We start from the raw sequence: 20,246 nt of genomic DNA on the forward strand, positions 1-20,246 counted from the left end.
ATTGGCTTGGTGTTGTGCACCCGTAGTACCAACTACTTGGGAGGCTGAGGCAGGAGAATCGCTTGAGCCTGGTAGGCAGAGGTTGCAGTGAGCCGAGGTCACACCACTGCACTCCAGCCTGGGTGACACAGTGAAACTCTGTCTCCAGAAAGAAAAAAAAATTCCACAAAATAAACAGCAATTAAGATAGCATAGCAGAGAGAGGCTGGCCTACTACAATTTTCTTTATGAAGTATCTTTGCTAAAAGGGTTGGATCTAAATCTTATCATGTTCTTAGGGTCAGCTGCAATGTACATAAAATGCATGGGACGAAGAACAAGTTAAAAGTGGTATCACAAGGAAACTAACAGGTCAATCCAGAATATCAGTCTTTCTCCAGAATAACCTAGTTTTCTAACTAGTCAATGACATAAAAAATAAAAAAATAAGAGAGGGGGGTACTATTCTAGATTAAAAGACTCTTAAAACCATGACAATCAAATTTAAAACATGGGCCTTGAATCCTGATTTGAACAAACTCACTGTAAAGACATTAATGAGGAACATTCGAATATGTGTTTAGTGGTGATAGTAGGATTTATTGTTGAATTTTGTTGGGTGTGATAACGTCATCATGATAGATTAGAAAGCATTCGTACTTAAGAGAGAAAATATGTAGAAATAAAATGATAGAATGTTGAGGATTTGCTTGAAAGTAATTTGAGAAAAGAAAAAGAAAAAAATTAAGCAAACGTGCTGTCGAATCAAGGTGGGGTGTGTGAGAGTTCATGGTATGCTTCTCTCCACATGGAGGATGTTTTAAAAGTCTCATTTAAAAAAAACAAAAACACTTTGGATTTTGGGAGGGTGAGGTCAGGGGATTGCTTGAGGCCAAGATTTTGAGACCAGCTGAGACAACACAGCAAGACCCCATCTTTACAAATAATTAAAAAATTAGCCAGGTGTGGTGGTACCTGCCTGTGGGCTCAGTTATTTAGGAGGCTAAGGAAGGAGGATCACTTGAGCCCAGGAGTTCAAGGCTGCAGTGAGCTATAGTCGCATCACTGCACTCCAGCCTGGGTGGCAGATAGAAATCCTGTCAAAAAAAGAAAAAACTCCAAAAAATGCCAGCCAAGGGACCAGCTAAGTTTTGCATGGCTGTTTCTTAATCTTTAGTGAAGATCAGAATCACCTGGAGGGTTGGTTAAACACAGGTTGCTCCCCTCTGGTCCTGGAGTTTCTGAATTAGCCTATCTGGAAGGAGGCCTGAGAGTCTGCCTTCCTAACGAGTTCCCAGGTGATGCTGATGTTGCTGGCGGGAGATCCCACTCGAGAACCATCGGCAGAGTGGTCTATCAGGGAGGCCCACCATCCCGGACTCATCAGCATTACCTTGCTCCACGTGCTCAATGACCCTGAGGGCCTTCCTTGCTGCCCATCCTCCCATGGAGACGTGGTCCTCCGTGGCTGCGCTGGTGGAGAGGGAGTCAACAGACGAGGGATGGCATAGAGCCTTGTTCTCAGAAACTGCAAGAGACCAGTGCCAGTTAAGAAGCGTTCGTCATGGGAAGAGCTGCCAAAAGGACCCGTGGCTTCCACAGAATCTCCACAGCCTGGGAAACCCTCTTCAGAAGATCTTGGCCATTATCCAAGCACCGATGGTGGAAAGTTGCTTTGGGAAAAGGAAGAAGGTCGTTTTTTTACCCCAAGTGAGGACTCTAAAGCAATAGTGAGTTCTGAGGTAAGACCAGGATGGGGGAGCTGGGAACCTGGGAGGCATTTAGCATCCAGGGAGACTCGGGGAGAAAGAGACATGATGGCCATTTTCAGGAGCTTGAGATCAATTTTGTTGTGTCACCAGAATTCAGGCATGGCCTTTAGGGACTGGGGCTGGACCCACAAATCTTGGGCAAGAAGATTTAACACGTTAGACTGTTCGAGGATGTTGTACGTGGATGTTCTGGGTTTAAACAGGGGCTCGATGACTGCCAGAAATATCTGGGAGGTGGGGGAATTCTAGGGAGGACAAAGACTCGGGACTCTTAAGCTTTCCTGTGCACATGAATCACTCGGGGACCTTGTTATAACGAAGCTACTGAGCTTTGGGTGGGGTCTGAGATTTTGCTGTTCTAACAAACTCTCAGGTGATAGCCATATTGTTGGTCTGAGGACTACACTCTAAGTAGCAAGGACTTAGGTTACGATGTTCCCTTGCCCTAGCTTCGAAGTCAGGAAAGGTCAGACTCAAAGGCTCTTCTCCTTTCTCAAGCTTTAAGAGTGGTCGTGAGTGAAGCTTCAGTTGTTTTCTATGCTGTATGGTATCCTAAGATGATCTCGCTTTAAACTAGGGCCATGCTAGTTTGTCATGGTCATGCTGGTTTCCCAAGGACTTTCCAGGTTTCAGCACTGTAAGTCCCAAGTCCTTGGACCCTAAACTGAGGACTATGTGGATAGGCAACCTGTGGTGAGGTTTGTTCAGAAAGATAACTTACAGGGGCCAAAAAAAAAAAAAAAAAAAAAAAAACCAAAAACTAATTTTACTGCAATGAAAGCGAGCCACACAACCTCAATAGGCAGCTTGGGAAATTAAAACATATTCAAATGAGTCTTCCCAATGTCCATCATGTTCTCTGGAAATCAATGACTACTCCCCTACTACCATGTTATTGTGAGAAGTTTCTACCTCTTAAAGGAGTATTTATGCAAGTGAGGAAATAGAAGATACTGGGTCAGAGGAGGTGAATTTAGTGGCTCTTTGTTGGTTATTTGTGTTGGTTGGGAATAATATTAATAGCAACTAGTATTTATTGAGTGCTTACAATGTGCCAGGCTTTATATGCATCAATTCATTTAATCCTCCAAACAATCCCCTTAAGTAAATGTATCATCTCCATTTTATGCAGGGGTAAACTGAGGATCAACAGGCTAAAGAGGCTCACACAGCTAGTAAATGACAGCACTGGGCTTCTGATCCAGTGTCTTTGCACATAATGACTCACGCTATCCTGCCTTTCAGCGTAGGGTTGTTTGATAAAAGTACAGAATGCCCAGTTAAATTTTGATTTTAGATAAAAAACCTAATTTTTGTAGTATAAGTGTGTCTCAAATAATTCAAATTTAACTGGTCATCCTGTGTTTTTGTTTGTTAAATTTGACAACCCTATTTTAGGATTAAGTGTTGATTAAAATGAGATCCTCATTAATCGAAGTAAGAGCACATTTTTGCATGCCAAAATTCATGGGTTTGAATTCTGCTTTACATCTTGCTAGCTGTACAAGATTGGGCAAGTCACTTAACTCTCAGATCTTCAGATACTAATCTATAATTACAGTAATGGCACTTATCTCGGGTGACAGTTGTGACAAGTGAATGAACTTAAATGAGGCCCTTAGTGCAGGCACTGTTCTGATGTGTTAATCTGTCTCTTACAATTGTGAGTCAGAAATCATCTATATTGAAGCTCAATCTTCATAGAGGTTATCTCACTTCTTATAAGCATTTTCATATGTTGCAATAGTATCTTTTTGTTTTTAGTGAAATGTATCCAAAGTTTAATTATAGGTTGGTTCAAGTTTCACCATTAACTGTAAGCATCTTAGTCTTTTTCTGGTAGTCTTCAAATGAGATTTGAAAAAAAGCTATAGAGGTGAAGCTCATATGCAATGTCAAATTGCATTCCACAGAGAAATTATCCATTACAGCCTTATTATCCATTACCATTATTATATTGAAATATAATAATCCAATAAATATAACTATTGAATTATATTTTGGTATAACAGTATTAAAGTTTTAAAATATTTTTTCTGAAAAATATGAGCGTTAACCTGTTACCTTTGCACTGAGAGAGCTAGGATGCAGATAGAAGTGATGAAAAGTTAGATCTCGTCACAGACCACATTTGATACTTGTAGGCGAAACGGAAAGACCCTTAGATGGACAGACGTGTGTTCTGGGACAAGGGTGGTGTCCTTACCAAGGGCTGCTGCTGTGCAGTGGGCTATCATGAACCCAGAGTTCAGACCACCGTCGGCCACCAGGAAGGCAGGCAGCTCACTGAGGGAGGGATTGCAGAGCCGTTCGATTCTTCTCTCGCTGATTGCAGCAAGTTCATGGATGCCAATGGCTAAGTAGTCTAGGGCCTGAAAGAGGGTCTCCATTCAGTCAGCCTGCATTGGAATGTGCTTTCTGGGTCAAGAGCAGTTCTAAAAAGCTTACTTTGGCTGGGTATTCACCATGGAAGTTTCCTCCAGAAATTGTCTCTCCCCTACTGGCGAAGACCATCTTTCAAAAGAGGTTAAGGCTTGAAGATAACATTTGCCGGCCCATTCAAGTACAACCCCTTCCTGCCCTCATTTTAACGTGGGGGTGGCAGTCCATGTACAAATGTGGGGTGGAGGGAAAGAAACAAGTCTTCCTGCAAGAGACATAAAGGGGCACAAAAGCAAAAAAAAAAAAAAAAAAAAAAAAAAAAAAAAAAAAAAAAAAAAAAAAAAAAAAAAAAAAAAAAAAACAAAAGCCTTAAAGGCGGATTATGTACACCCAATTGGAAGCAGAAGGAACGTGAACCTTAAAATGATGTTTTCTGTTGAGATTAGATTCTCAAGCACCATAAATGTACTGACCTGGTGGTTAGTACCTGCCCTCAAAAAGTGTATTACCTGAAACTGAAAACAGAGACCAAAAAATCTGTTTGAAAACAAATTCTACTTCAATGGGCACTGCAAACTTGGGTTCCATAGAAGAATCTGTTGAATGGAAAACTCTGCTGATGAGCAACTACCAAATGTCTGGAATGATCAATCTTGGGAAAATTTTCAAATTCTTTATTCAGTAATCTGGTGGCAGCGTTCAACAGCAGATGGCGGCAATATGTCCTCATGAATCCATTTTAAGTAAATGACGAGTTTAGATTCGCTGAATATTATTATTCTCAGAGATAATTATTTTTTTAAATTTTCTGTATTACTCTTGCCCAGGCTGGAGTGCATTGGCGCCATCTCAGCTCATTGCAATCTCTGCCTCCCGGGTTCAAGCAATTCTTATGCCTCAGCCTCCTGAGTAGCTGGGATTACAGATGTGTGCCACCATGCCTGGCTAATTTTGTATTTTTAGTAGAGACAGGGTTTTGCCATATTGACCAGGCTGGTCTTGAACTCCTGGTCTCAAGTGATCCCCCTGCCTCAGCCTCCCAAAGTGCTGGATTTACGGGTGTGAGCCACCAAACCCAGCCTGAGATAATTCTATTCTACCATGCACTTTAATTAAACCAGCAAGCACGCAGGCAAAGGCAGTAACAGATCCTCCTTCCTGGTTCTAAAGAACTAATTTTTGTCTCCTGGGCTAAAGAATATTCATTACTTATTAACTGAGAACTTACTGTGTGCAAGAAAGGTTCTGACTTTGAAAGAATTGAAGATGTATGTGTTACATTAATCTCATCAGGTGTGGATTACTCTGTTCTTCACGTCTAACTTGTGCCCACTGGGCCTGGCTCCTTGGACCCAGGCTCCTCTCCATTCTCTGAATCCCTGTGGCAATGGAATTCTGCATCAGTTTAGAACTTAAATATGTTTTATTGTCCTCAGGTTGTTCCAAGTTTGTTTGTTGGCTATTAGACTAAAACAATTAGAATTTAACTCCCATAATATTCATCATGTGTGATGGGGATCTGTATCTGCAATAGAAAATTGAGAAGCATATTCTTCCAGGTAACACCACTATTGCAGGAGAACTCCCAAATATTAACCTATTGGAAATTTATCAATAATTAGCATTTTTTTGAGACAGTCTTGCTCTGTCATCCAGGCTGGAGTATAGTGGCACGATCTCGACTCACAGCAACCTCCGTGTCCCGGATCCAAGCGATTCTCCCACCTCAGCCTCCTGAGTAGCTGGAACTACAAGCTCGTGCCACCACACCTGGCTAATTTTTGTATTTTTGGTAGAGACAGGGGTTTCACCATGTTGGCCAGGCTGGTCTCGAACTCCTGACCTTGTGACCCACCTGCCTCAGCTTCCCAAAGTATTGGGATTACAGGCATGAGCCACTGTGCATAGCCAATAATTAGCAATCTTTAATTGAAAAAATAAAGGACTTTTGTTTGAAATTCTTGCTGAGGCAAGTGGTAGCAGAAGAATTCAGTGGGGAATTATTTATCCCCTCCCCTGTATCCAGTAATTGAATGGTAATTTCTAAAAACACTATGACATACCCTGTAAAGACATGTCGGTGAAGAATGGATACCTCTTCCCTATAGTGAAAAGACTCGTACGTGAGATAAGTCTACATAGAGTTCATAAAAACTACTATTCCATTTGGGGGATAGGGTGGTGTTGAGGTAAACGGAGAGACCCACAATTCCTGAGGCTTGAGAGAACATAAAACACACTTTCTGAAGTAAGCTTGTGTGAAAGCTTACTTTTCCCACGAGATGTATGAAAACCATCTCATGGGAAACCTTACACAGCTGTCACATAACCCTCTGCTAGCCCAAGGCGTGACCTGCTTTCAGGGCTGCTGATTCAGCACTTTCTCAGGGATTCAAACTGAGGGATGTGGAATAGGAAAAATAGATTCCAAAGAGGTTTGTCTTCCGAAGCAGTGCTGTCTCCATGAAAACTTTGCCAGTGTGATTCCTGACTGATCACCTCAACATCTGGGGAACTAAGCCATCATGGAACTTTCCATAGCAAAAACCAGACTGCTCTGAGATCAGCCGCACCATTAGGAAGACAGGAGCTCCATCCTTGAGAAATGGAAACAGTCTTACTATTTCTCTGTACAAATGCAAAAGGACTAATTTGAGTAAAGTGAAAAATAAAAGCTCAGGATGGGAACCGGGTGTGGTGGCTCACACCTGTAATCCCAGCACTTTGGGAGGCCGAGGCGGGTGTGAATCACTTGAGGTCAGGAGTTCGAGACCAGCCTGGCCAACATGGCAAAACCCCGTCTCTACTAAAAATACAAATATTAGCTCTGCCTGGTAGTGCATACCTGTAATCCCAGCTACTCAGGGGGCTGAGGCAGGAGAATCTCTTGAACCTGCGAGGCAGAGGTTGCAGAGAGCTGAGATTGTGCTACTGAGCAATCTGGGAGACAGAGTGAGACTTCTCTCAAAAAAAAAATAAATGCCAAAACCTCAGGACGGGGAAGCCATAACTCTTTAATCAATACTTTGGTAAGTGTTTAAAGGCTGACCTCTGTGTAGCACAAACTGCCCTCACTGGAAGCAGAGAGGCCTGCATAAACTGTCCAGCGCCTCTGCAGTTACATTTGTGACCTAGATCTTCATCCTTCCACCAGCAACCTCGGCAGTGGGTTTTAGGGCAAGTGTCTTCAGGAAATATGTCAGCCAGTGCTGGAAGTAGCTTCTTGAATCTTGAATGGGTCCATTTTGAAAGTACAGCATGAGGGTGGGGAGGGATAATGGGGGGAGAAATACCAGATATAGGTGATGGGGGGATGAAGGCAGCAAACCACCTTGCCATGTGTGTACCTATGCAACAATCCTGCATGATTTACACATGTACCCCAGAACCTAAAGTACAATTAAAAAAAAAAAAAAGTACAGCATGTTAGACTTGGAACCTGAGAGTAAGTTCCCAGGCCCACCTCTGCCACTTACCAGCTCTGACCTGAAGAAAGTCACTTAACCTCTGGGCCTCAGGTACTGATTCGTTTACTCTGTGAAATGGAGCAATGGAACTGAGAAGCTACACAAAATGATTGCTTCAGTAGATCCTAAAATTACCAACTGCAATTCTATAATTGCGGGTTAGTAGACCATCAAAAGATACAGGATTATCTGTTGCGCTGTTCAGTTCTATGGTAATGATGTCCTTCACAAATGCTATTGTATCATTCACCACACCATGGACCTGAAATACAATCAAAATAAGATATATGACCCATTTGATTCCCTGAAGAGTGTCAATATTCTGTCTTTCCTGGGAAAGTGGGGACAAATCTTGTCTTAAAAGAATATAGAAGATCTTATCTTAAAGTTATAACCATGGAAATTATACTCTGTTCATTTCGAATGTGAAGATAATTTTGTTACAAATCTTTTGGGGTTTCACTGAAATTAATTAGAATAAATTCATGATCGTTTGTATTCACATTAGATCAATCTATAAAAGGCAGCATGGTGTGGGAGGCAGAATGCCAACTCTAGACACAGGCGGATTCATTCCCAGATTAGTGGTAGGACTTAGGCAAGTTCCTTATTTTTATAGTTAAAAGAGTAGGCCGGGCATGGTGGCTCACGCCTGTAATCCCAACAATTCGGGAGGCTGATGTGGGTGAATCACCTGAGGTCGGGAGTTTGAGACTAGCCTGACCAACATGGAGAAACCCCGTCTCTACTAAAAATACGAAATTAGCCGGATGTGGTGGCGCATGCCTGTAATCCCAGCTACTTGGGAGGATAAGGAAGGAGAATCGCTTGAACCCAGGAAGCAGAGGTTTCGGTGAGCCGAGATTGAGCCATTGCACTCCAGCCTGGGCAGCAAGAGTGAAACTCCATTTCAAAAAATAAAAAAATAGAAGACGACGTAGAAAACAGACAATAGCACTTATGGCTTTTGAGAAGTACATAAAATAATGCAAACAAATTCTTAGAGGTGACTCACGGATTACTCAAATGGTAGCTATTATCCAAGGAGGAAAAGTTCATGAAGCATGAAGGTCTCACATAGAAAATGCTCACATATAAGGCAGCTACCCTCTACCAAGCTCAAAGACACCCACAGTGCTTTAAAGCAGCACCTGCCTTCTGGCTTCTCCCAGAAATCAAGGAAGTAATACTGTAGCTATGTGATCTTGGGGAAGGTACTTAACTCTGTGCCTCAGTTTTCCCATTGCAAAATGGGAGAAAGAGGATCTTTCTCATAGTTGGGAAGATTAAATGAATTAATACGTGAAAGAGTGATAATGGTACCTGTCACCTGGAATCTGCTATCATTATTAAAATATCAGGGAACTCTTACATCAGGAGTTATTCTTCTAGCAGATCTAATTTGGTAATTCTTTCCCATAGATGTTTTTGATCTATTGTTTAATAAGCTAGCTAGAAAGATAACTTGCTGAGTAAAGGGAGAGAAGTGTATTTATTCTAGGGAGGACTCTGTATTACACCATAGACTGAAATTTGGCACAGACTGAAATACTGTTTATTGCTAATTACATATGGCAATTAGCCATATATAAATTATACATCTGCAATACAGAATGCCTAACGCCAACCCAGGTCATCTGCATTTTTAATTTAAACTTAAGCATCACAAGTTCATTTATAATTGCCCATAAAATGCAAGTAAGGTGTAATCATTACTATGCACTTGAGTTGCAAAATGATATAATTAGACTTTCCTATAAACACCTCTGACTGTCTGGTTAAAGTTTTAACAGGAAGAACAAGTACAACTCTATTAACTTGTTATGGTAATTTTATTACTAAGAATTTTTTAAAGTTAGGGCACTGAATCAACGTAAGAGGTTGACTGGGCCGGGTGAGGTGGCTCACACCTGTTATAATCCCAGCACCTGGGAGGCTGAGGTGGTGGATCATTTGAGGTCAGTAGTTTGAGACCGGCTTGACCAACATGATGAGACCCTGTCTCTACTAAAAATACAAAAATTGGGCATGGTACATACACCGGTAGTCCCAGCTACTCAGGAGGTTGAGGCAGGAGAATCACTTGAACTTGGGAGGTGGAGGTTGCAGTGAGCTGAGATCGTGCCACTGCACTCCAGCCTGGGTGACAGAGTGAGACTCTGTCTCCAAAACAAGAGGTTCTCTGTTGGTTGTCTGTCCCACCAAAAAAAAAAAAAAGGTTGTCCTCTGAAAGTAGGTTGAGCAATCAAAAGAAAACAAATAGTTCACCATAGAGAATAAAAACTTTACAATAATTGCACACATAAAGGTAAAATATACATAACTTTACATAGAGATGTAAGAAATTTGGACTATAGTTAACCATTACCTGTTTTTCTAACACTTTCCTGCTTTAAAATTTTTTATCCTGAACCTGGCAAAAGAAAAGAAACTTTACTGGCATTTTTTAAAATTGATTTGTTTTTACCTGGGGACAGCAGCGCAAGGTGTATGCATCCTGAACACGATCACAGAACCTGTGACTCTCTGTGGAAGAGGTGGAAGGGAGGAGACAGATCATGTTACTGATTCTTTCCACAAAACCCATAACCAAATAGGTCACTCCCATAAACATGCCCAGACCTGCTATTTCTGATGGGTGGTGATCTGAGTCCAAGAGTGACCGAAACCGAAAAGCGACTTCAATTTGCCCACGGTGAGGACGAAGAGCATGAATGTCTAAAATTGATGGAGAAAAACTCTGAATAATTCCATTCATTTATTTTTTAAAGAAGGGGGTCTCACTACGTTGCCCAGGCTGGTTTCAAACTCCTGGGCTCAAGTGATCCTCCTACCTTGGCCTCCCAAAGTGCTGGGATTACAGACATGAGTCACCATACCAGGCTGAGTAATTCTGATATTAGAATAAATGACCATCAGTGACTCTGAACCATCTACAGTGCTGACACAACCCTCAAAATTCCCAAGGGTCCTTAGCCACCACTCAGGATTAGAAACTTAACTCCAAAAGCACAGTTTTCCTTATTGACTTGATTCTTTCTACTTTAAATATCTGAGAGCAAACTACATGTTGAGCCCACTGGGAATTCCACTCAAGACACTGGGCCTACTTAAGGGAATGGGGCCAATGATAGAAGGGAAGCCTACAGTGGCCTAATTTAACTCAGTCACTTTTAGACCATGTTCTGCCCTTTTCGTATTATAGTTGGGGGGTTGTTGAAATTCACTACTTTCTAAATAAGCTACGAATTCAATAGTTTTTCTTTCTTAATTTTCTAGTCAGGACCAACCCTAATCCTACTCTAGCTCTAAAGTCCTGTGAAAAGATTCCTAAGGCAACACAGAGCTTGACACACCCAGATCCCCGAGTGATCTGAGGCAGGTCACTCAACTCCTCCCAGAGCCTGTCTGTAAATTGCGGTTCTTTCAAGGATCTAAGCTATCAGCCATAGCTTAGATGAAGATGCAGCACACTGGGTATGCCATAGGCACTTGGGTTTTTTCCTTCCCTACCACCTGCCCCCACCACTCCTGTGTCTAAAGACCTCAACCACCCCACCCCACCAGCTCTGGTTGAATGAATAACAACTGAAAGGAAGAACCGTGCTGACCAGTGTCAAAGGCTTTGGTGGTACCCTTCAGCACCTCCAGGGTCAGTGCTGCCACAATGTCAGCTTGCCGCGCAATAGCACTGGCTCTCTCTACAGCCTCGCAGCCCAGGGATGTGATCATCTGTGTCCCGTTGATGAGTGCCAGGCCCTGTTGGGGTAGAGAGCAAAGTTTCCTGCTGTGGTTATTGTAACGAACCTACACACCAGTGGATTTTGTGTCTTTTGCTTTCATAAGAGAAAAATTAGCCAGTCAGCTAATGTTTATGTTTTCTAAAGTACAGGACAGTAATGCTTTTTGAAGCCCTTGAAGCATAAGTACCATCATATGTGAACTTGTTAGCATAAATCTGGCAAACGAAATATTCATTAAGTATCCCCATTCACAAAGCAGCCATGCAGCTCTGGAGTGTAGACGGCACATAAAATCTTTAGTTCATTAGGTTGCATTTCTTCTTTAAATTCTCACTGGGATAGATGAGATATCCAAAAAACCCAATTCTGGTCCAAGACTCTTAGCTTAGAGCATTCTAAAGAATTTTGGCTGAGAACATCTACCTCTTAGAGATCCTAACAGAACTTGATTTGAAGTTTCAAGTTCCTAAGAGATGCCCTATGTGTTGTGGCATGAAGAATCTTTTTTCTTTTTTGAGACAGGGTCTTAGTTTGTTGCCCAGGCTGGAGTGTAGACTCCTGAGCTCAAGCGATCTACCCATCTTGGCTTTCCAAAGTGCTGAGATTACAGGCATCCACCACCATGCCTGCCGTAAAGAATCTTAAATTCTCATGGTGGAGGTGCCCCTTCTTCAGTGATCAATTTTAAACATGCAAGCTGCATTTAAACCACTGAGACTGACATTAAAACTGAAAATTGTGCATAAAGATGTATGCACTATGAACATATTTTCCTTGAGTTTCCGTACCTCTTTTGGTTTTAAAATAACTGGTTTCAATCCGTGGGCTTCCAGGACCTATAGAGTGATTGAAAATATGAAAATGGGTATCAAATGAAATACGGACCTATTTCCAATATCATATGGAATCCAATAATAGCTCTTTACATCCAAAAATCCATCTTATAAAAGATGAGACCTGTAGGAACTGGCTCTATTTATGTTCTCTTGTCTATTCTCTAGTTCTGTTCTTGAGTCATGAAAGCAGACTTATCTTTCAATTAGTTTCTGCACTGAAATCAGGGACTCCATTGTCTACAGAATCAACCCAAAATTTTTGGTTTCTAGGTCCTTTGTGTTCAGCTTCCACCTTAGCGTTTCACCTTCTCTACTGCTGCCTGCCGACACACATACATGCATCTGTGCCACAAGCACAGCTGGTGTCCAGCCTCGGGCAATCGCTGCAGATGGACGCTGTGGTAAGTCTTACGTATTTAGCATCAGCCCAGCCACTCTTTGGAGACCACATCTTCCCTTCTCCAATTAGCCCAAGAGCAAGATGAGAGAGTGGGGCAAGGTCTCCACTGGCACCGACGGTTCCTTTCTCTGGAACATAGGGCAGGCAGGAGGCTGGAGAGAAGTAGGCAGCAGTTAGTTCAAGAGAACTGCACTCTGACTCTCCTCGCTTTGCCAGTGAGCGCCCCCCACCCTCTGCCCTGCCTCCAGTATCTATCACTTGATGGCATAAATACCTGGGGAAAGATAATTCCTCGGACCCAGCTAATGTATAAGGGACCTGGATGAATTGCTATAGAAAGAAAAAGAGGAGTGAGGGTGGAGAGGAGGAAGAGAGGAAGGAAAAGAGGAGAGAGGGAGGAAGGAAGGGCTGGAGGGAGAGATGGCAAGAAGGAAAGAAGGGCCGGACGCAGTGGCTCATGACTGTAATCTCAGCACTTTGGGAGGCCGAGGCAGCAGATTGCTTGAGCTCAGGGGTTCAAGACCAGCCTGGGCAACATGGCAAAACCCCATCTCTACAGAAAAATACAAAAATTAACCAAGTGTGGTGGTATGTGCCTATAGTCCCAACTACTGGGAAGGCTGAGGTGGGAGAATCATTTGAACCCAGGAGGCAGAGGTTGCAGTGAGCTGAGATTGCATCACTGCACTCCGGCCTGGGCCACAGAGCAGGACCCTATCTCCTAAATAAGTAAGTAGAAGGAAGGAGGACACTTCTGGAAGCAAAGCCCTCAACATATGCATGCTCTAATCTGCCCTATTACTTCCACTTGTGGAAATTTTAGCAATGTATCTTAAAGATGCTGTCAGAAACTAGCTGTTTTTTTGTTTTTTTTGTGTTTTTGTCAGACAGAGTCTTGCTCTGTCACCAGGCTGGAGTGCAGCGGCGTGATCTCGGCTCACTGCAAACTCCGCCTCCCAGGTTCAACCAATTCTCCTGCCTCAGACTCCCGAGTAGCTGGGACTACAGGCACGCGCCACCACACCCAACTAATTTTTTTTATTTTAGTAGAGACGGGGTTTCACTATGTTGACCAGGATGATCTCGATCTCTTGACCTCGTGATCCCCCCGCCTCAGCCTCCCAAAGTGCTGGGATTACAGGCATGAGCCACCGTGCCCGGCCTAGCTGTTTTTTGTAATAGTTCATTTGTTCATGATAGGAACAAAAAGTTAGAAATTCTCTAAACATAAAATTAAAGGACACTCATTTGACCAAATTTAGCCATTCAAAGCTATTGGAAAATGTTTGGAGACATTGGAAAAGTAATAGCAGATGTTCCAGAAGAAAGTGGTGAGACCAAAGCATTAACAGGGAAAGAGAAGTTATGGACAACCACTCTTTTCATTTTGCCAGTCACCCAGTCTACCACCCCACTGCCCCTTATCAATGAACACATACTGTTTTCTAAGAAATTCCCAAAAAGCTACCAAAAAAGAGGCTTCATTCTTCTGAACTAAAATCAGATTCCTGACAGTGGTGTTTTTTCCAACTGTTAAATAATGTCAGTAGGGTGTGGTAGTGTCATCCACAAACCAGCTTCTGGCTCATAGTTCACCTTGGGGAATTCTCAGAGGTGCCATAGACTCACCCATAAATGCAGGTGGGTTCAAGGTTGGAGTGCTACCGTCTGGGATTTTAGGGCTATGTAGTATGGCAGACCAAGGCAGGAATAGACATAGGTGTTGGAATCACTATGGTCTGTTCAGCACAGCCCTATAGATAATAGATTGTTCATTCAAATTGCTCTCCACTCCTTGGTATATCCTATTATGTGTCACTTGCGTCCATAACATGGGAACTCAAGAATGTGTTTTGTTCTTTGTGACTGCCTCAGCTCTGCTTCTCCTCCTCTTCCCCCGCAAAGAGTCTCCACTGACCTAGAAGCTTGCCCTTATCTGTGAGAAGGGACACTACCTCCAACCACTGTAAATCTGGTCTCCACATTAGAATTTTCCTATACCAGAAGAAAGCTCTAAAGAGGTGAGTTCCATCATATCCTGCCACTACACGGCTTCATGATTACCAGTGAGTCATTAACCCCTTTGCACTGCTGTTCTACCCTTGCAGGAAGTTGGATTTTAGTGCGCAAGTCTGGCTCTTTGATCACCTGGGGCGCATACGATTTCAGATTTTCTGGCACCAGCGAGAACTATCGAATTGGTCTTTGAGATGGACATCAAAATCATTAAGCAATTTTTTTAACCATATTTGTGCACCACCGAATCCAAGGTTCTTCTAGTCAGGCTTGAACGTAAGGGCAGACTTAAGGTCCTGTTCTAGTCTTGAAGACGACAAAAGCTAGGGAAAAGGTCTTGTCAAATAAGTTAAAGTTCACAGGAGTAAGCATCTCTGATCAACCTTCTCCTCTTCCCCCATCTAACTAGCCTTATTTTCCCCAAGCACATTTCCCACTCATTTCAATTGTTCCACGCCTTATAATCCGGGATGATTCCTCAGCATCTGGTCAGCCAAGTCTGCCCTGTGGTACATGCCCAGCCTCCACAGAGGTTCCGTGTGGGGAGCCATTGCATTACCATTAAACATTTCGATAACTTGTTTGAGGGTCTCCAGGGAAATGCCACTGTATCCTTTGGCTAAGACATTGATCCTTAGAGCCAGGAGCATCCGACACCTCTCAGGAATTAGTGGTTTCCCAACACCTACAAAACAGAATTGATGTTTTCTCCAAGAAAAGCAAACTCCTGTCTCCTGACAACCTCCCTTCCTCAAATCTTCCCCAGATGCAGTCCAGACTCTGTCACCTTCTCTCAGCTCAGGTAGTTGGACTGCTCTCCCTCCTGCCTGTCTGGCTTGTCTTAGACCCATCTTCCTGACAGAAGTTAAGACCTCAGTTTCGCCTTCTCAAGCCCCCTTTTTGGGAAGCTTTGGTGAACCCCTGACCTCCCACCCACCTACAGCATCCAGCGTCGTTAGCACAACTTCTTTACCATTTGATGGGCACGGATTGGTGACAGTCTTTCCCATCTCACTATGCCCATCCTAAGTCATTCTCTGAGCTCCAAGCTTTATTTCCTTTCCTGAATGCACCACTCTCTCCAAGGGATGGAACACGTGTTCTCGTCCCAACCATCCCTCCACCTGGCCCATTCCTTTTTCTGAGGCTCAGCTGATTCTTTCTGCATCCTTTCCCACCTCAGCCCCGAGCTCTTGAAATGCTGTTTCAGGAAACGAGCTGTTTGTGACTATTACTGGATGACTCATACTGTGCTGTGCTTTATTCATCTCATCACACGAGATCATGAGGCACCCAGCGCTTTGACTTACCTGAAGAATGTGAGCGTACTAAGTTGACCTGAAGCTCCCTGCAAGAGAAAGGTAAAAACCCTCTTAAATATCTTGCAGTGAGAAAATGTTCCCTCAGCTGGGAAAATGAAGGGAATCATGGTCAAATCCCTGGAGGGACAGAAGGAAGGCAATGGAAGAAACCAGCCAACCTGGGTTTTCAACGTCAACTCACATGCAAGTTAACCCAAGCCTCATCCTGCTGATCTGTAAATTGGGGCAAATGTGAATTATTTCCCTTGTTGAAAAATGTTTTAAAGATGGGGGTTGGTGGAACGCAAACGTATGTGTGTTTCAAACTTACTGTAGCTTATTGATGGGAATTACAGTTCTGGCAAATTTCCCAAAACCAGTAGTAATACCGTAAACGACTAGGATAAAAGCAGACATTATACAGTTAGATGCAGGGATTTTTGTTTGTTTATTAAAAAATTATAACATAAAAATAGAAGGATACCTGTTTTCTCTTTTATGATGCTATCTATGACCTCCCTGGATTTCTGCACCCTCTTCTCAGCAGTTGGGGTGAGCTAGGAACATGTTGGTCAGAACTGAGCAGGTTAAAGACTTCCACAGGCAGCAAAAATGGCCAGAGGACACTCCACCCTTCCCTTCTATACCTTTATTTTGTAGCATCCCTTTCCCAAGTTGACCAGATCCTCTGTGGTCAGACTGTCTCCATCTAAGGCGATGTACTGCATGAAAGAAGGGGATCTCAGTGAGACTGAACAGCTTGATTATTCTAACCAGAGTAGGGACACTGGTTAGAACCAAACTGATGCTTCAGAGACCTCATCACTGGGGGAAACATGAATGTGCTAAATAAAAAGCCAGCTTGCGTAAGAGGAGGCTGAGTGGTGCAAAAGCATAATGCCTTTCCCAGCCCCCTTTCCCTACTACAGAGCTGGATAAAGCCCTGTGGTGTTTGTTAGCTTGTTTGTTTGTTTGTTGTTTGTTTTGAGACTGTCTTCAGCCCAGGCTGGAGTGCAGTGGCACAATTGCAGCTCACTGCAACCTCTGCCTCCCAGGTTCAAGCGATTCTCGTGCCTCAGCCTCCCGAGTAGTTGGGATTACAGGTGTTGCCACCATACCTGGCTAATTGTTATATTTTTAGTAGAGACGGGGTTTTATCATATTGGCCAGGCTGGTCTCAAACTGCTGACCTCAAGTGAACTGCCCACCTCAGCCGCCCAAAGTGCCAGGACTACAGGCATGAGCCACTGTGCCAGGCCAGCCCTGTTCTAATTGACAGTGTTTACTCAGAGGTTTTACTGGCCTGCCTCCCTCTAAAATAAGGGGCCTGAATTTTCTTAAGAAAAAAAAAAATGGTTTGAAGTTTACCTTTTCAGGTTCCCGGTACTTGCTGTATCTGTATCCAGGTAAAGGAATATCTAGGGTGGTGTGGAAAAACCCCAGCCCCACCATCTGCAGGAGCCGCCCCCAGAGCAGATCAAGGAGCCTGTGGGAAAGGATACAGGTAAACTCCTTCTGGCTGAGATGGAATGAAGTCGGGAGACATGGCATCACCCTCTATGACTAAAACAAGAATACACCGGAGACTCATTACAGACCACATTGTACAGCTGCACTCCCCCTGTTAAACCAAGAAAGGGCCCATCAATGGCCCATGAATTCTATAGAAAGGGCTGCTTGAAAGCCACTTCAGATGGATTCCTGTGGTCTTAGCATCTTTATGCAGGAGAGCAGAGAGGTAGGTGTCAGGGCAGAGAATGGGTTTAGATGAAAGTTCAAGATGGAGCTGCCACTTCCATCCCCATTCCCAGGTTTATTTTCTTTTAAATCTGAACTGATGCCTCTATGCTGCTGGCCTCCAGTCTGGGATGGGGTGGGGGGTTTTTTTGAAAGGCAAAAGGACCTTCAAAATGATTTAGTCACTGCAAGGGGATTCAGACCTGCAGCTGTGAATACGAGTCTAGTCTTTGTTACTTACTAGCTGCTGGAGTCTGGGTAAGTTACCTCCTCTCTGATTTCTCCACGGCTGTCAAAGGTGGGGGAGGACCTTTGTTGTGTGAGGACTTAAAATCCCCGGAGGCATGGCACGCCCCTGCCCAGAGCCAGCCTTGGCAAAGCTTGAAGTCTGCCCATCATTTTCTCTGAAGTGAGGATTCAATGCATGCAAGGACTAAGCCAGGCCAAAGTGCACCTGCTTGCGGCCTTCTCCTGTGGCCACTCACCCACTTCCACGAACTCGTTGTCCTCTAGGGCCACCTCGAGCGGGTCCTCGTTGTCCAGCAGGCCCAGGCCCTTGCACCGGCGCACGAGGAAGTGCACATCATCAATGGAGGCGAAGCCACCATTGTCGGGCTTGTTCTTGATATAGCGCCTCACGGCCTCGCGGCCCAGCCAGCCCACGGTGAGCTGTGCCTCCTGGCAGGGCACAGCCAGCCATTCCCCACGGACGTGCACTGTGTACCTGGGCATGGCTCCACTGCAGCCTGAGGTCCTCAGCTGGTAGCAGTCACGGGAGGAGAGAGCTTTATGTAGGAGCTACTACCGGGGTGTGGTCAGCTGGAAGGACAAGGGTAGACTTTCAAAACACTCCCCCTCCTTTGCTTTTACTCATTCATGCACTGGACAAATATTTATCGAGGCCCCCAGTGTCCCTTTGGTTTTTGCAGCCCAGTGGGGGCAGGAACAGAGGATGCAGGGGGGTGAGATTCCTGTCCACCTGCCATCCAGCCCTGCTGCCAGAAAGACCTGGGGTCTCCCACCTTGGGAGGTGCTGTTCTTGTCCCTGATGGCACCTACCTGCTGCTGGCCCCTTTCTTCAGGGCCCCCAATTTCTCCCTCTGCTCTTGTTTCTGTCTGTGTTCTCCTTCATTAAGGACAGCTTATAAACACCATGTTCCTGTCTTTATCTGGAATTACTCAACTGTAAAATGTGTCCTGCTGGCCAAATGTGACACCGGGAGTGTGGCAATCATCACTCATTTGTTTATTCCACAAGTATGTATTGAGCAACTACTCCCTGTCACCAGTAAGGTTTCCTGAAGCCTTCTCTCCACCAGGGAAGACTTCAAAGGCCAGAGATCATTTTCACAACCAAAGGTCATCATCTGAACAAATGAGCCACCATGGCTTGGCGATCGGGGGCTCCGACAGCTGTGGTTGAGGCACCAGCTCCACTACTTGTTAGCCTTGATCAGGTGAGTATTACCCTCCATCTCCTTATCAGAAGGTGCAGGGACTGACTGCCTCCCTCCAGCATGTGCAGGATTTACCTAGGATCAGATCCTCGCTCTGCCATTTGCTAAGTGTGTGACCTGTAGGCAAGTGATTCGACTTCTCTGGGCTTCAGTTGCCTCATCTGTAAAATGAAGATAATGATAATGATAGTATCTATGTCAAAGGGCTATGGGGAGGATTAAGTCAGTTCGTATATGGAAAGCCCTCAACACAGCACCTGGCATGGTGGAAATGTTATGGAAGTGTCTGTGATTACTAGTATCTGGGCGCTAGCACTCCGTGTAACTATAATGCCTTATAAATGTTCTGCGTGAATTAAAAAGCTATAATGTTCCATACATAGTCTTTCATCTTGGCACATGGATATCCCTCATCCAATTAAGCTTCTTCACCACAGGTAACTGCTCCCTGTATCCACCTCATTACCATTGGTATTAAGGAACTCTGGATAGCATGCAGAAAAAGGCATCAAAGAAATGCGGATGCTATTTTGACTAAGCAGCATTTTCATCGTAAGCCACTTTTTAGAGATTTGATTATTGCACTAGAAAAATCCTAAAAAGTCTATTTCCACTAAACCTGACATTGGTTGGGAAGAGAGACGTGGTTGCTCACGAAAAAGGCACATACCCAGACCCAGAGTCCGTCTCATCCTCTGACAGCTTCCCATGAAGCATACGAATAGCTATCCTTCCTCAACCTTTATTGAAACTTGCTCTTCAGCTACCCACACCCAAACTGCACCCTGGAATTTGTCATGACCTTAATTTGATACACTTAAGAAATCTGAAATTTCAACATTCCACCTTCTGACCATGACCTTCCCGCTCTCCCCTTACTTAAGTCACCGCCAGCCTTGGACCTGATCTCCAGTCAGTCTCTCCATCCCTCCCCTTCCCACCAGCATCCTCACTTACTTTCCTAGGAAGCTGCTTCCCTAGTTGCTCACTGGACCATTCTCCCTTAAGCACTCTGAGATTTCTTTGCATCCCTAAACCTGTGTCTACACTTGGAGTAATACCCATCTCCTTGGTCGTCACAAAAAAACTATCTCTTGGGAGGATTGCTTGAGCCTAGGAGGTCGGTACTGCACTCCAGCCTGGGCGAGATCATGAC

The 20,246-nt window shown here is 44.1% G+C and overlaps 1 protein-coding gene across 2 annotated transcripts in view; it reads right to left on the bottom strand.

Annotated features, from left to right (window-relative positions):
• HAL (histidine ammonia-lyase) overlaps positions 1–18,780 on the bottom strand; it is a 26,738-nt gene extending 7,958 nt beyond the window's left edge. For both annotated transcript variants that reach the window (XM_017516189.2, XM_017516186.2), the window contains exons 1-18: positions 18,693–18,780; positions 18,119–18,452; positions 17,399–17,459; positions 17,265–17,292; positions 16,544–16,618; positions 16,381–16,453; positions 16,228–16,294; positions 15,906–15,943; positions 15,155–15,280; positions 12,592–12,731; positions 12,132–12,179; positions 11,212–11,359; positions 10,223–10,318; positions 10,068–10,126; positions 7,782–7,862; positions 4,200–4,265; positions 3,958–4,123; positions 1,373–1,507 (exon numbers count right to left, since the gene is read on the bottom strand). In XM_017516189.2, the coding sequence (XP_017371678.1) occupies positions 1,373–1,507; positions 3,958–4,123; positions 4,200–4,265; positions 7,782–7,862; positions 10,068–10,126; positions 10,223–10,318; positions 11,212–11,359; positions 12,132–12,179; positions 12,592–12,731; positions 15,155–15,280; positions 15,906–15,943; positions 16,228–16,294; positions 16,381–16,453; positions 16,544–16,618; positions 17,265–17,292; positions 17,399–17,459; positions 18,119–18,365 (1,654 nt within the window). In that variant the 5' untranslated portion in view covers positions 18,366–18,452; positions 18,693–18,780. The remainder of the gene's footprint in view (positions 1–1,372; positions 1,508–3,957; positions 4,124–4,199; positions 4,266–7,781; positions 7,863–10,067; positions 10,127–10,222; positions 10,319–11,211; positions 11,360–12,131; positions 12,180–12,591; positions 12,732–15,154; positions 15,281–15,905; positions 15,944–16,227; positions 16,295–16,380; positions 16,454–16,543; positions 16,619–17,264; positions 17,293–17,398; positions 17,460–18,118; positions 18,453–18,692) is intronic.
• Between the last annotated feature and the right edge of the window lie 1,466 nt (positions 18,781–20,246).

This window comes from Cebus imitator, unplaced genomic scaffold (assembly GCF_001604975.1).
Source record: "Cebus imitator isolate Cc_AM_T3 unplaced genomic scaffold, Cebus_imitator-1.0 Scaffold18, whole genome shotgun sequence".
Taxonomy (NCBI): Eukaryota; Metazoa; Chordata; class Mammalia; order Primates; family Cebidae; genus Cebus; species Cebus imitator.